This window comes from Canis aureus, chromosome 6 (assembly GCF_053574225.1).
Source record: "Canis aureus isolate CA01 chromosome 6, VMU_Caureus_v.1.0, whole genome shotgun sequence".
In the NCBI taxonomy this organism is placed as follows: domain Eukaryota; kingdom Metazoa; phylum Chordata; class Mammalia; order Carnivora; family Canidae; genus Canis; species Canis aureus.
The window spans coordinates 65,991,185-66,003,334 of record NC_135616.1 but is presented as its reverse complement, the minus strand read 5'-3'; the positions used below and the strand labels follow the sequence as shown (position 1 = coordinate 66,003,334).

Here is a 12,150-nt window from a genome sequence, read left to right as displayed (position 1 = left end):
CACTATTTGGGAAATGCTTTTCACTCTACAGCATCTCTGGCAAATCATCCCCCAACTGAAATTGCTCTAGCCATCCTCAAACTGTAGCTCAGTCACTTCTGGGACCAAAGATACCTTCACGGCACAATTTCATCATTCCTATCGCTGGCACCAGCTAAGGTGTATTGCAGCTGAGCCCTGATCTGGGTGCTGGGACCAGACTCCGTCCTTGCTCCCAAAGAATACTTGGTGGGGAGGGGGCACTGGCTAAGGCATATAGTAGATGAAACTTGTCAGTCTGGTGCACCACTGGTGAGCTGTCCAAGCTAACCAGTCTTTACAAAATGTTGCCTTTGTAATCATGAATAAAGATAGAGCTATTTATACATGGGTCATATAATCCATCCTTAAGCTTACAGGGAGGACCATGTCTTAACTGTCTCAGAAAAAAATCGTTTCCTAAGTTCATTAAAATCCCTTGAGGCTGGCCTTCAACATCTGTTCTTCTGCATCTTCTTTCTGATAATCAAGAGACGTTTTCTCTGAGGTCTGGTCCGCATCTTCTCTGCTTGCATTTAATTGTGACCAGACCTGGTTGAATGAAAGAGTTAGATCTTACACGCTGAAACTGGCAGATCCCCACATTCGTCCCATCCAGTTCAGAAGGTGTTTTTAACTTCTGTTCTGCTTCATTTGCAATCATCTGTCTCTGAACTGTGTGGGGGCAAAACAAAAGGCACAGGTTTGGTGAAAGAGGTTGCCTTAAAAGCTATTTTCAATGGAAGAATCTACTATGCAGTGATAGCTTTTGTGATCAGTGGGGAGCTGTATTCTGTGGCCTGACATAGTTGAATAGGAGGCAGAAAGAAAATTAAATAATTTTGAGAGAAAAGATAGAATGTCCTAGAAGTCCACAGGAAGCATAAGGACAATGAATCAAAATATGTTTGCAAAGTTTAGTAATGAGAGGGAAAAAAAGGTAAATCACAGGGACAGAGAAGCACTTTGCCATAGAAATTCTGAGTTTAGATCTTAATGTTACTGATTTAGCCCGTGAATTTTAGGCATGGCATTTGGGTTTGATGGCCTTGTTTCTCCAGTGAATTGAAAATAAAATACCTCTTAACTGTTTCTTTTCTTTTTTTTTTTTTTTACCTCTTAACTGTTTCAAATGAGAATTAAAGTTTGCGTGTGAGGGGCCAGTGTGGGGATGAGGAGATTTCAAAGCCCTGCATGTACAAAATGCAGTTCAAGGAGACTATTTAGAAAGATTTGGGGTTGACTATTGGGAGAGAGAGTCAAGGTGAAGTTTAGTTGAGAGGCTCAAATGTTAGAGAAGACTTTTCAAAATGCTCCCAAACTGTTTCTACGTCCTAATTAGACATCCTGCTAAGAGTTGCTGCTTTTGCTAAGCCAAGTGGTGTAATCTGCCCCAACCCCCCACCGTTTAAGGGCCTTGCATCTCACTTGTAGTATAAGAATCCAGAATATGGATTTCCAAGCGCTTTTCACTTCATTGTGTGTTAGCATTAGAGAGAGTAAAAAGGATCACTCTTTAGATTTATTCCTTGTTCTGTCCAGAGCCTTGCTGGGGCCAAATCTGAGCCAGCTCTATACTATTGGACTATAATGGAAGAAAGAAAGCCAGAGCCAAGGATCAAGGGCTGAGCAAAATGTGGACAATGCTAATGTCTCCCCAGCAGTCCTGTCAAGGTTTTGTTTTGTTTTGTTTTTTTTTTAAAGATTTTATTTATTTATTCATGATAGAGAGAGAGAGAGAGAGAGAGAGAGGCAGAGACACAGGCAGAGGGAGAAGCAGGCTCCATGCACCGGGAGCCCGACGTGGGATTCGATCCCGGGTCTCCAGGATCGCGCCCTGGGCCAAAGGCAGGTGCCAAACCGCTGCACCACCCAGGGATCCCCTGTCAAGGTTTTTTTGTTTTGTTTTGTTTTGTTTTCCTGTCAAGGTTTTTGTCAGCATCTATGGAATAGAGTGATGGACACAGATTGCCTCTGACTTTTTGAAAATTTGTCCAATTTCGACTGCAGAAGCTTGAAACTGACATCGCCAAACACTATAAAACCAGTAATTGTTTGCATGATCTTGGAAGAGTACTTGACCTCTCTAGACTCCATTATCTCAGCTGTTAGGTGAGGGTGTTAGACTATTCCTACTAAGGATGTTGTGTGAGGCTCATGCAGTGTTCTTTACTATGTACATGTGGAATATGAGTTAATCCACAGTAACACTAAATTGAGAATGAAGTAGGCAGTGTTTAATTGTATTGCCCTGTGTTGTTATTTCACCCTATATGTGAGGTTTCAGGGTTGGAGGCCTTCTTCTGGCAGATGGTTTTGGTAAAATATTAAGGAACCATTTTTCTGTTTTTCAGACCAATGATGCCTTAGGAGCCACCTGGAACTGGCTGTACTTCATCCCCCTCATCATCATTGGATCCTTCTTTGTTCTCAACCTAGTTCTGGGAGTGCTTTCCGGGTAAGCCAGATGTTCCTCTGTCCTCTGAACTTCTTTCCAACTGTAAACTCATGCTCCTGACTACCCACCAATTCATTCATTTAATGTTCATTTAGGAGGCATCTATTGCACAGCCCCAGTATGCCAAGTCCTATTTGAGATGCTGTGTATGCAGTAGTGAATATTGTTCTAATCATGTTTATTTTTTGTAGGAGTGAAAAAATATTTCAACCATGTAGAGCATTGAACATGATATCTAGTGAGAGTTCATTTATCCATACATCCTCTCATTCAGTCATTTAACAATCATAGCCTGTCTTTGTCAAACACTGTGCTGGTTGTAAGAATATAAAGTTAAATAAAATGTAGTCTTTACCCTCAAAGATGATTATTCTATCATGTATTGAATATCCAATCCCATATTTGTAGCTTGGATTAGTGTACATCAGGCAGCAAGTACTCTGTGTCCTGTGCCATGGTAACCATTGCAGAGAGCATACAAAGTCTAAGGCATGGTCCCTGTACTTCAGAAAATTATATTTTGGGGGGCACCTGGGTGGCCCAATTGGTTAAGTGTCTGACTCTTGATTTCAGGTCAGGTCATGATCTCAGGGTCATGAAATCAAGCCCCGCATTGGGCTCCATGCTCAGCATGGAGTCTGCTTGGGATTCTCTCTCCCTCTCCCTCCCCACCCACTCTTCTCTCTCTCTCTCTCTCTCTCTCTCTCTCTCTCTCTCTCAAATAAATAAATAAATAAAATATTTTAAAAAAAGAAAATTGTGTTTTATAGACAAGATAACACAAACACTTGACACAGGGAGTGGGAGTCTTACTGACTAATATAAGATATAGATCATCTATATAGTCTGAAGTTATCAGGAATCACTTCATGAAGGATTGAAGTTTTGCTTGGGTGTATGTATAATATGTAATAAGATAAAATATATGTGAATGAGCATTCCAGGAAGGAGAGCACCACACCATAAGCAAAATTGAAGAAATGGGATTAATCTTGCAATGAGAAAAGATTGTTGTGCAACCTAACCTACCTAGAGCAAAAATTTTACTTTGGGAAAAGAAAAGTATAGAATAGGGCTACAGCAGGGGTCCACTTTAGATAATCTTAAATTTTTCTAAGCAAAACAGAACCTAATTTCTTCTTTGAGTAGCATAAGTTCTTCAAGTGCAAATTAGATGGTAGTGCTTCTGTTTCAACTTAGCAGATTGAACCAAGTTCATCATGTCTTGAAACTCTACTAACAGAGTAAATAAATTTTCAGAAGGGCACAATGACAGAACAGGAGAGGAAATGATAACAGATGAGAGATGTCAACCAAAGTTTTGAAGGCAGAGAGTAAATGGTAGCTGATCTAATTGTGCGAAAGTTGAGATTTAATTGCCTTTGGTGAGGAGTGACAATAAAAAGGCGAGATGATTGTCCTTCAGGACCTTCCACAGTCCTGGAAAGGCTTGGGAATTCAAGGCCACAGGTACGTCTGAGAGATGAGGTATGGGTGGCGCTAAAAACAAGAGGATTGTCAGAAGTCCTTGTAAGGAACACTTAGATGCCCTCTGCCCGACACCCTAGATCTCTACCCCCAAACTCTTCTGACAGGTATCTGCCCCACCCAGCCCCTCACTCCAGCCAAAGTCAGAAGACTTCCTCAGTAGAGGCTGAATCAGAAACTTGCAATGGTAACATCAGGTGCTTTTGAGAGTAGGGTTGATATGTTGCAGTGAAAGTTCACAAACTGTACATATAGCCACATCTCCTCTTGATTCCCAGAAGTGGATCAATCTGGTAAGGGTTAGAATTACTCTGTGGGGAAACTGTCCATCTTAAGAGAAGAATTTTACGTATACTGATATCTGAAGATGGTCAGAGAAATGGGTCCCACCCATCACCCTCAGTGAGGCTCCTGTTAATTTCCTATGGCTGCTGCAACAAATTAATGCAACTAGGTGGCTTCACACTGTGAAAGAAATTAAATCTCTCACAGTTCTGGAGGCTAGAGGCCCAAAATCTGACAGGGCATTACTCCCTCCAAGGACTTGAGGGAAGAATTTATTTCCTTCCTCTTCCAGTCACTGGATTTGTTGGCTAGTGCTGTGTTACCCTGGTCTCTGCCTCTGTGGTTACATTACCTCTTTCTTTTTTTGTCTAAAAATCTCCCTGGGATATTTGTTCTTGGATTTAGGGTCACTTGTATATGCCAGGATGACTTCTTCTTCTCAAGACCCTTAATTGCAATGACAAGGACTCTTTTTCCAAATAAGGTAACATTCATAGGAACCAGGAATTAGAATGTGGACATTTTTTTTTTTTTTTTTTTTTGCAGGGGCATTCAACCCACTACACTCATCATTCTGCAAGCTCTACCATAAACACAAGAGTTCCCAATAATTCTTTTGAGTCTTGCTCTTAAATATTAATGCACAACTAGGGATTATCAGCATTTGAAGAAAATGTCTAAAACAAAAGACAAAAAAGTGATATACAGAAAAAAGAAATTTGAGAGAATATGAATGATGCAGGGAGCACAAGATAACTCTTAAAAAACATAATTGATGCCAGCAGAGATCGAAGAGAAATAATTTTATCCACAAAATAACATTGCTGTGTAAAAAAAAAGAACATTTAACCATTCAGAAGAGCTTTGAAAATTAATGTAAAATAATATAGAATTTACATTAATATAACATGAATTAATGTAAAAAATGTAAACATGTAATGAAAATAATGAGGTAGTAAATGGTTGGAATATAAAATTAATGAAATTGCCTAGAAAGTAGAGCAAAAACAAGAAAATCAAAGAGTTGGTCCAACGTTCAACTAATGAGTTCCATAAAGAGAACAGGGAAATAGAGAGGGAGAAATTTACAAAGAAAAATACTAAAAATGTTTCCAGAATCAATAAACACAGATTGCCAGAGTAAAAGTTCTGTTGAAACATGTGCAAGGATATTCTTTCCAGCATTGGTTTTTGGTGATGTGGAGTTGGAGAGAACCTGGGCATCCATAATTGGGAAGGTGGACAGGTAAACTGTTGGATGCATACCATGACATACTGTGCAGCAGTTAGGAGCAACAAATACCATGTACACGTGGCAACACAGAGTATCTTAAAAGCATAGAGTTTAGTAAAAACAAGAAATAAATACCATCTACATAAATAAAAAATATATGCACACACAATACATAGTTTATAAGAATACATTCAAATAAAATCTATACATTGAATACAAGTTTCTCTTGCTATCTGAAAGTAAAGAATTCTTTGTTTTTTATTGAAATATAATTAACATGCAATGTTAAATCAGTTTCATATGTACAGTCTATTGATTTGACAATTCTATACATTACCTGGTGCTTACCATGATAAGTATAGTCACCATCTGTTACCGTACAACATTATTACAATATTATTGATTATATTCCCTAAACTGTACTATTTGGCTTCATGTTTATTTTATAACTTGAAGTTTGGAACTTTTAATCTTTTTATCTATTTTGCCCATCCCCCTACTCCCCTGCCCTCTCTGGCAACCACCAGTGCTCTGTATTTAAGAATATGGTTTTTGTTTGTTTGTTCATTTATTTTGTTTTGTATTCCACATATAAGTGAAATCACATATTTGTCTTTCTCTGTCTCGCTTCACTTAGTATAATACCCTCTAGGTCCATCGATGTTGTCACAAATGGCAAGATCTTATTCTTTGTATGTCCTAGTAATATTCCATTATCTGTGTATACCACTTTTTTTTTAGATTTTTATTTATTTATTCTTGAGAAACAGAGAGAGAGAGAGAGAGAGAGAGAGAGAGAGAGAGGCAGAGACACAGGCAGAGGGAGGAGGAGGCTCCATGCAGGGAGCCCGATGTGGGACTCAATCCAGGGACTCCAGGATCACACCCTGGGCTGAAGGCAGGTGCTAAACCGCTGAGCCAGCCAGGCTGCCCCTACATTTTCTTTATCTATTTCTCTCTGGATGGACATGAGTTGCTTCCATATCTTTGCTATTGCAAATAGTTCTGTAGTAAACATAGAGTTGCTTATGTTTTTTAAAATTAGTATTTTTGTTTTCTGTGGATAAGTATCTAGTAATGGCATCAATAGATCATATGGTATTTCTATTTTTAATATTTTGAGGACCCTCCATACAGGTTTCCACAGTGGTTGGCAAAACTTACATTCCCACCAATACTGCCTGAAGGTTTCCTTTTCTCTACATCCTTGGCAACACATATTTCTTATCCTTTTGCTACTAGCCATTCTTACTAGTGTGATATGATATCTCATTGTGTTTTTGATTTTCATTTCTGTTTTTACTGATGTTGAACATCTTTTCATATGTCTGTCTTGTCTTTCAATAAATGTCTATTCAGGTCCTCTGTCCATTTTTAAATAAATTTTTTGGGGGGGCTGCATGTTTTTGGTGTTGAATTGAAAGTAGAGGATTCTTATGAGACCTTCTGTAAACAAATATGGTATAAAGCAAAGAAGCAACTACCATTTAGTAAAAGCAAAAATGCTCTTTGGATTTTTTCCAGTTATCAAAAATAGATACTAATGTGGGTTTTTCATGAAAGTGAAGTGGTGTAAAATGAACTTTAAGATAGAGGGGGAAAACCTGTATATCGTAATGGTAGTTTGTATGGCAGAGAGATAGGAGGCAGGTATAGAGATAAAAGAAAACAAATGAATTTAATTAATAATGAAAATGCCCACAGAGTACTTAATACAACAAATTTGAAAAGAGACCACACCAAGCTAAGTCATCACAAAATTTCAGAGCATCTGAGTGGAGATAATATTCTAACAGCTTCTGGTTACTGGGAAGGCGATATATTTTATCAACAAAAAATCAGGAATTAGGGTGGCTTTGGGTTTTTCAGTGATATTGAAAGTTAGAAAAGAACAGAGAAGTTCCTAAAACTTCCTGAAGGAAAAAAAATTTCCAAGGTAGAATTCTGTGCCACCAAAATAGCAGTAATTTGTGACAATGGAATAGCAGTTTTTAAGATACTATTTCTGAAGAAGTTACTGGAGAATGCAAGTTACTAAAAATAAGGAATTAATTGAAGAATGAGAGGGACATGACACCATGCAAACAAGGCATTCAACAGAGGAGAGTAGCAAAAGGGATTCCAGTATGATGATAAAGGGGAGGCTAGCATGACAACTGTCAGAGGCCTAGAGAGCAGAAAGTTCTGATTTGAATAGGATGAAAGAGATCTCTAAGAATAACAGCTTTAAGGAAAGAATGAAACAAGTATATTCTCCGATGTATATTGTATTCAGAAAAGTTTAATGGTTCTGTGAAGATTATATATATTCATTTATATAATATATATGAATATGTGTTTGCATTACATATAAACTTATATATTCATATATGTATTTGTATGCACACACCTCCATTTAAGCAATTCCACAAGATAAGAAAGGGTTACCACTAAAGGAACATAAGCAGAGTAAGTTTTCCAGCCCAGCCATCAATCAGATTTTCATTGTGAGTACTGGATTGTGAGATGGTCCCTTACAATGCTATAACTGCCTTGAGAGGATGGGAGAAGAAGATAAATGTGGGGAGGGGAAGGGAATGTCAAAGGCTAAAATCCTAGGTTCCACAATAAAACAGTCTTTAAGCAGTATCTAAAGTTGGAAGATAAATAGCAGTTGTGTAAATATAATATCTAGAAAATTAGAAATGGATATTAGAGGAAATACAGGTAAAAATTACAAGTGGTGGTTTCTGGGGAGCGTGATTCAGGAGTCGGGAGGGGTGAGGTAGGAGGTGGACAGCTATCTCTTCATTATAAGTTTTTTAAAAATATTTGACTTTAAAACTCAATAAGCATCACTTTGAGAAAAATAGAAATAAAAGTTCAAAGTAAAAATGCTGCACTTACATAAAAGTGTAGGATGAAAGGAGTGTGTAAGACCATTCATGTAGCATCAGTGGGGGAAGGATTGGCATAGAGAGACCAGATTCACTAGGATTAAGGAAGAAACAACCATCCTAGTCCAAGTGAGTGGTACAGAGAGCCTGTGGTGACTTGTGAAATGGTTATGAAGTAAAAGCAGGAGACATTGTGAAGGCATTCTTAATACTGTGTATCTCGAGTGAAAAGTCCTAAGACCTAATGGGACTTCTTATATATGTACTCATTCAGTGAGCATTTATGGCCATCCTTTATGTACAAGCACTGCTCCAGGTAATTCATTCCATATAGCCTGTATATGCGACTCTGATGCTTTCTCTGTCTCAAGGATTCCCTATGAGAGGGGCCTGACCACAGACTTCATTCTTCATGTATTTCTACAGAGGGGATAATCTCTTACTTATGTAATCTTACTTGATGTTCTTTATCCTTACATCTTTCCAAAGGGTGTCCATGTGTTAATTCAGAAGATTCAAGACCTGTTCTTACTATTTGAAGAAGGAGAAAAGTAGATGTTATGCTAACAGATCATTGGTGTTCCGGAGGAAGCTTCAGTATGGGTTGAAGATCTATTTTAACAGAGCTGGACATAGGACAGAGCACTGCCCTCCAGCAAAATTCTTATATCTAACTGTATCTGCTCTGATGGGCTCTCTATGGTTTGGAGTTACATCTTTTCTCCTGCATCCTTCTCCAGATGGGAAAGAGTGACACATTGGGGAAGCATGATTTTTGGCATGTGACAGTCATGAATGAGAACCTTATCTTGCCACTTACTAGGAGTGTATCTTTGGACCAGTTCCTCTGAGCCCACTTCCTCCTCTGTGAAATGGGATAGTGTTGTCTCTCATAGGCAGAGGCCTAGCCCAGGGTCTGGCATGGAGCAGCCATTAGCTCTTAGACCCTTTGATAGTACTGGTGTTCATGTTCTCTGCCTGTTTGGTCTAGGTGGCTATCATCTGAGTAGAAGTCTGTGATGTTTGGCTTGAATTGGCCTTGAGTCCATCAGCTTCTCTCTGATGGGGAGACAGCCTCCTCAGGTTGGGAGATGCAACAGACCTGGAATGGCATATGTCTCCTTAGTACTTCTGGAAAAGCCTAGGAAGTGACAACAGCAGCTGGGAACAGCTGGTGTGAATAAATTCTGACATTTAAGGGAGTGTTAACAATAGGGGCCTTACAGGCTGGGACTGAAATATTTCTGTCCCGGTTTCTTTTTCACATTCTGATGCTCAACACATATGGAGTTTTACTGGCGTCTGCAGAGAGTTCAGCAGCAGCTAGTTCTGTGTATAATGGGGCCAAGGATGCTCTCTTTTGCTTGGTCTGGTTCTCACATGTCTCTGGAGGGGATATTGGCTTTCTCTTTGGAGTAAGTGTTTGGTTGGGAGTTGCACTTGAAAGCCAGAGGAAAGCCCTAGAGGTTTTGTCTCCAGGGGACATGTTTCCTGTGCCCTGTAGACAGTTTGAATGTTATGTGTCCAAGGCTTTCTGAAAGCAGAGAAAGAAGGCAGTGGAAGGAGGAGCCCCTGTGTTGGGCAAGTGAGAAGATGAGCCTGGGCGAGAGGGGACAGCAGGTGGCCTATACCAGGGCTCATGGTCCACTGGATACTAAGTGTGGAAATGGCTGAGGCACCCCTTTCAGGGGCACAGGATCCAGTGAGAAGAGGGCTGTCAGCTTCAGTGTATTTAAAGAGGAAGTATGGATAGAAGCACTGCAGCATTTTTACTAGTCTCAGAGGAAATGGGATTTGATGAAAACTATTAGCTTAGGCTTGAAGAGAAGCAGAGCTTCCTGTCTCCATGGAAACAAACCAGGACTGCAGAAGCACAGGGCTACAGGGCAGAAAACTCACACAAACAGAAAATGACCCTGAGCAAGCCCATTGCCTCTATCCATTGCTCCCTGGGCTTCTGGAAAGAGGAAGGTAGGCTTAGGGGAGCAATTGCATTGTCTCCAGACTGGGACAGGGACAGCCAGGCCAGAGACTGCTGACAAATGCACATGGGAGCAATTGGAAACCTCATATATATCAAGCATATCATAGTTTCAAAGCTCCTTTGCTTCCATGTATTTTTTTAATATACCAATTGGCCTCCACCCAAGGATACTAGCACTCAATGTGGCACAACTAGAGAAAGGCTGCCAAGGGTTAGCCTCAGATATCATTCTGTCCATACAGACTTTGGCAGAAGTTTTAATCTGTACATGTGTGGATGCACACACTTATTCACACACATTGGTCTTCATGTACATAACGTGACCTGGTACGTACAAGGTGGAAAAGTGCTAAGAAGCCCGTCCAGATCCTATTGTCCTAAGGACTAAGGGGGAATGGTGACCTTTCCATATTAGAGGAGGAATTCTTCTGGTTGCATCTCTTATATGAGTGGAGTGGCTCACCTGACAAGCAAAGTGACAGCTGTCTGTCTGTTTTGCCACCAGACTCATTTGCTGAGTGAGTTTGATAATTTAGTGCAACTCAGCAAATGTTTATTGAGTATTTGCTATGCATAAGATACTTTGCTAGACTGAGGTTACAAAGATAAATAAGGAAATTATAGATTTGTTAAGCTATCAGGTGTTAAGCAGGGAAAATGACCAGTTTTTAATTGAGGATGATCATCCTGCAGGAACAAGCCTGGAGGCAGGGAGATACTTGAGGAGTGAAACAGAGAAGCAGTGAACTGTACTCCCCAAAGGAGTACAGTGGCGTGGTAGCAGACAGGATGGGCCAGATCCAAGAGGTGCTGGTTAGACTTGGTTACTGTGTGGGTGTGTCTGAGTGTGGACTAGGGATAGAAATAAGAGGGAAGTCTCTTGGACTACTTCTAGATTTCTGAATTAAGCTACTCCATGGCTAGTGGAGAGCACAGGACAAAGTTTTTGAGGAGAAGAGTTTAGGTTCTGGATCTGTTGAGTTTGAGAAAACATAACACACCTTACATCTGTTGGCTATTTTACAGCAGTAGCATACGATTTGTTTCAGGTTGATTTTTTAGGCTATAATTTATTGAGATTGTCCTATACATTGAAGATTGTGCCACTGCCATGACATACATTGTTCCATTTAATCCTCATTAATGACCCTATGAGATATTACTATTTTCTTTTATGAATAGGGCAACTGACAGGGACATTTGTAATTTGCCTCTCACAAAGTGGTTAAATAGCAGGTTCAGAATTTGGGATATGGTATGCCATGGTATGCCAGGCCCAACACCTGTGCTATTAAACACATCCTGCATATAGTAAACGTACTTTTTGGAAGGAAATTACCCAGCATCCAGCACAGCAAATCTTGAGGGAAATGAAAGGACCCTTGGTGGCTGGCAAGACATGTAGAACTTTCTGGTCCTTCAAACAGAGATTTCATGTTCAATGCCAGTATTGACTAGAATAGTATTTATGGTCCCTCCATTACTAGGATGACAGTCCTGGATGAATCGTGTGATCATGAAAGTCACGTACAAAGCTATGAGAGCTTTTTGGAAGCATCTGAATTTCCCCAAGCCACTGTTTTGTGTATCAGTTGTCAGAGTTGTATCTTAGAGTGTGATAAAAATTGCTTGAGGTAGAAGGGACTATAAGTGAAGCTATGTCTGTGTCATTATAGAAGCTTATGTCTGGCCTCTGTGTTACAGTTGAGGGAACCAGAATAGAAAGTGAAGCAACTTGCCCAAGTTATAGGTAGCTATTTAGTGGCAGATCTTGACTGGAACCTAGGTTCTCTGGCTCCCTATCCAG

General features: G+C 39.8%; 1 protein-coding gene across 11 annotated transcripts in view; it reads left to right on the top strand.

Moving 5' to 3' along the window:
- Positions 1-12,150, top strand: part of CACNA1E (calcium voltage-gated channel subunit alpha1 E) — a 381,746-nt gene that overhangs the window by 230,943 nt on the left and 138,653 nt on the right. For all 11 annotated transcript variants that reach the window (XM_077902060.1, XM_077902055.1, XM_077902065.1 and 8 more), the window contains exon 8: positions 2,373-2,476. In XM_077902060.1, the coding sequence (XP_077758186.1) occupies positions 2,373-2,476 (104 nt within the window). The remainder of the gene's footprint in view (positions 1-2,372; positions 2,477-12,150) is intronic.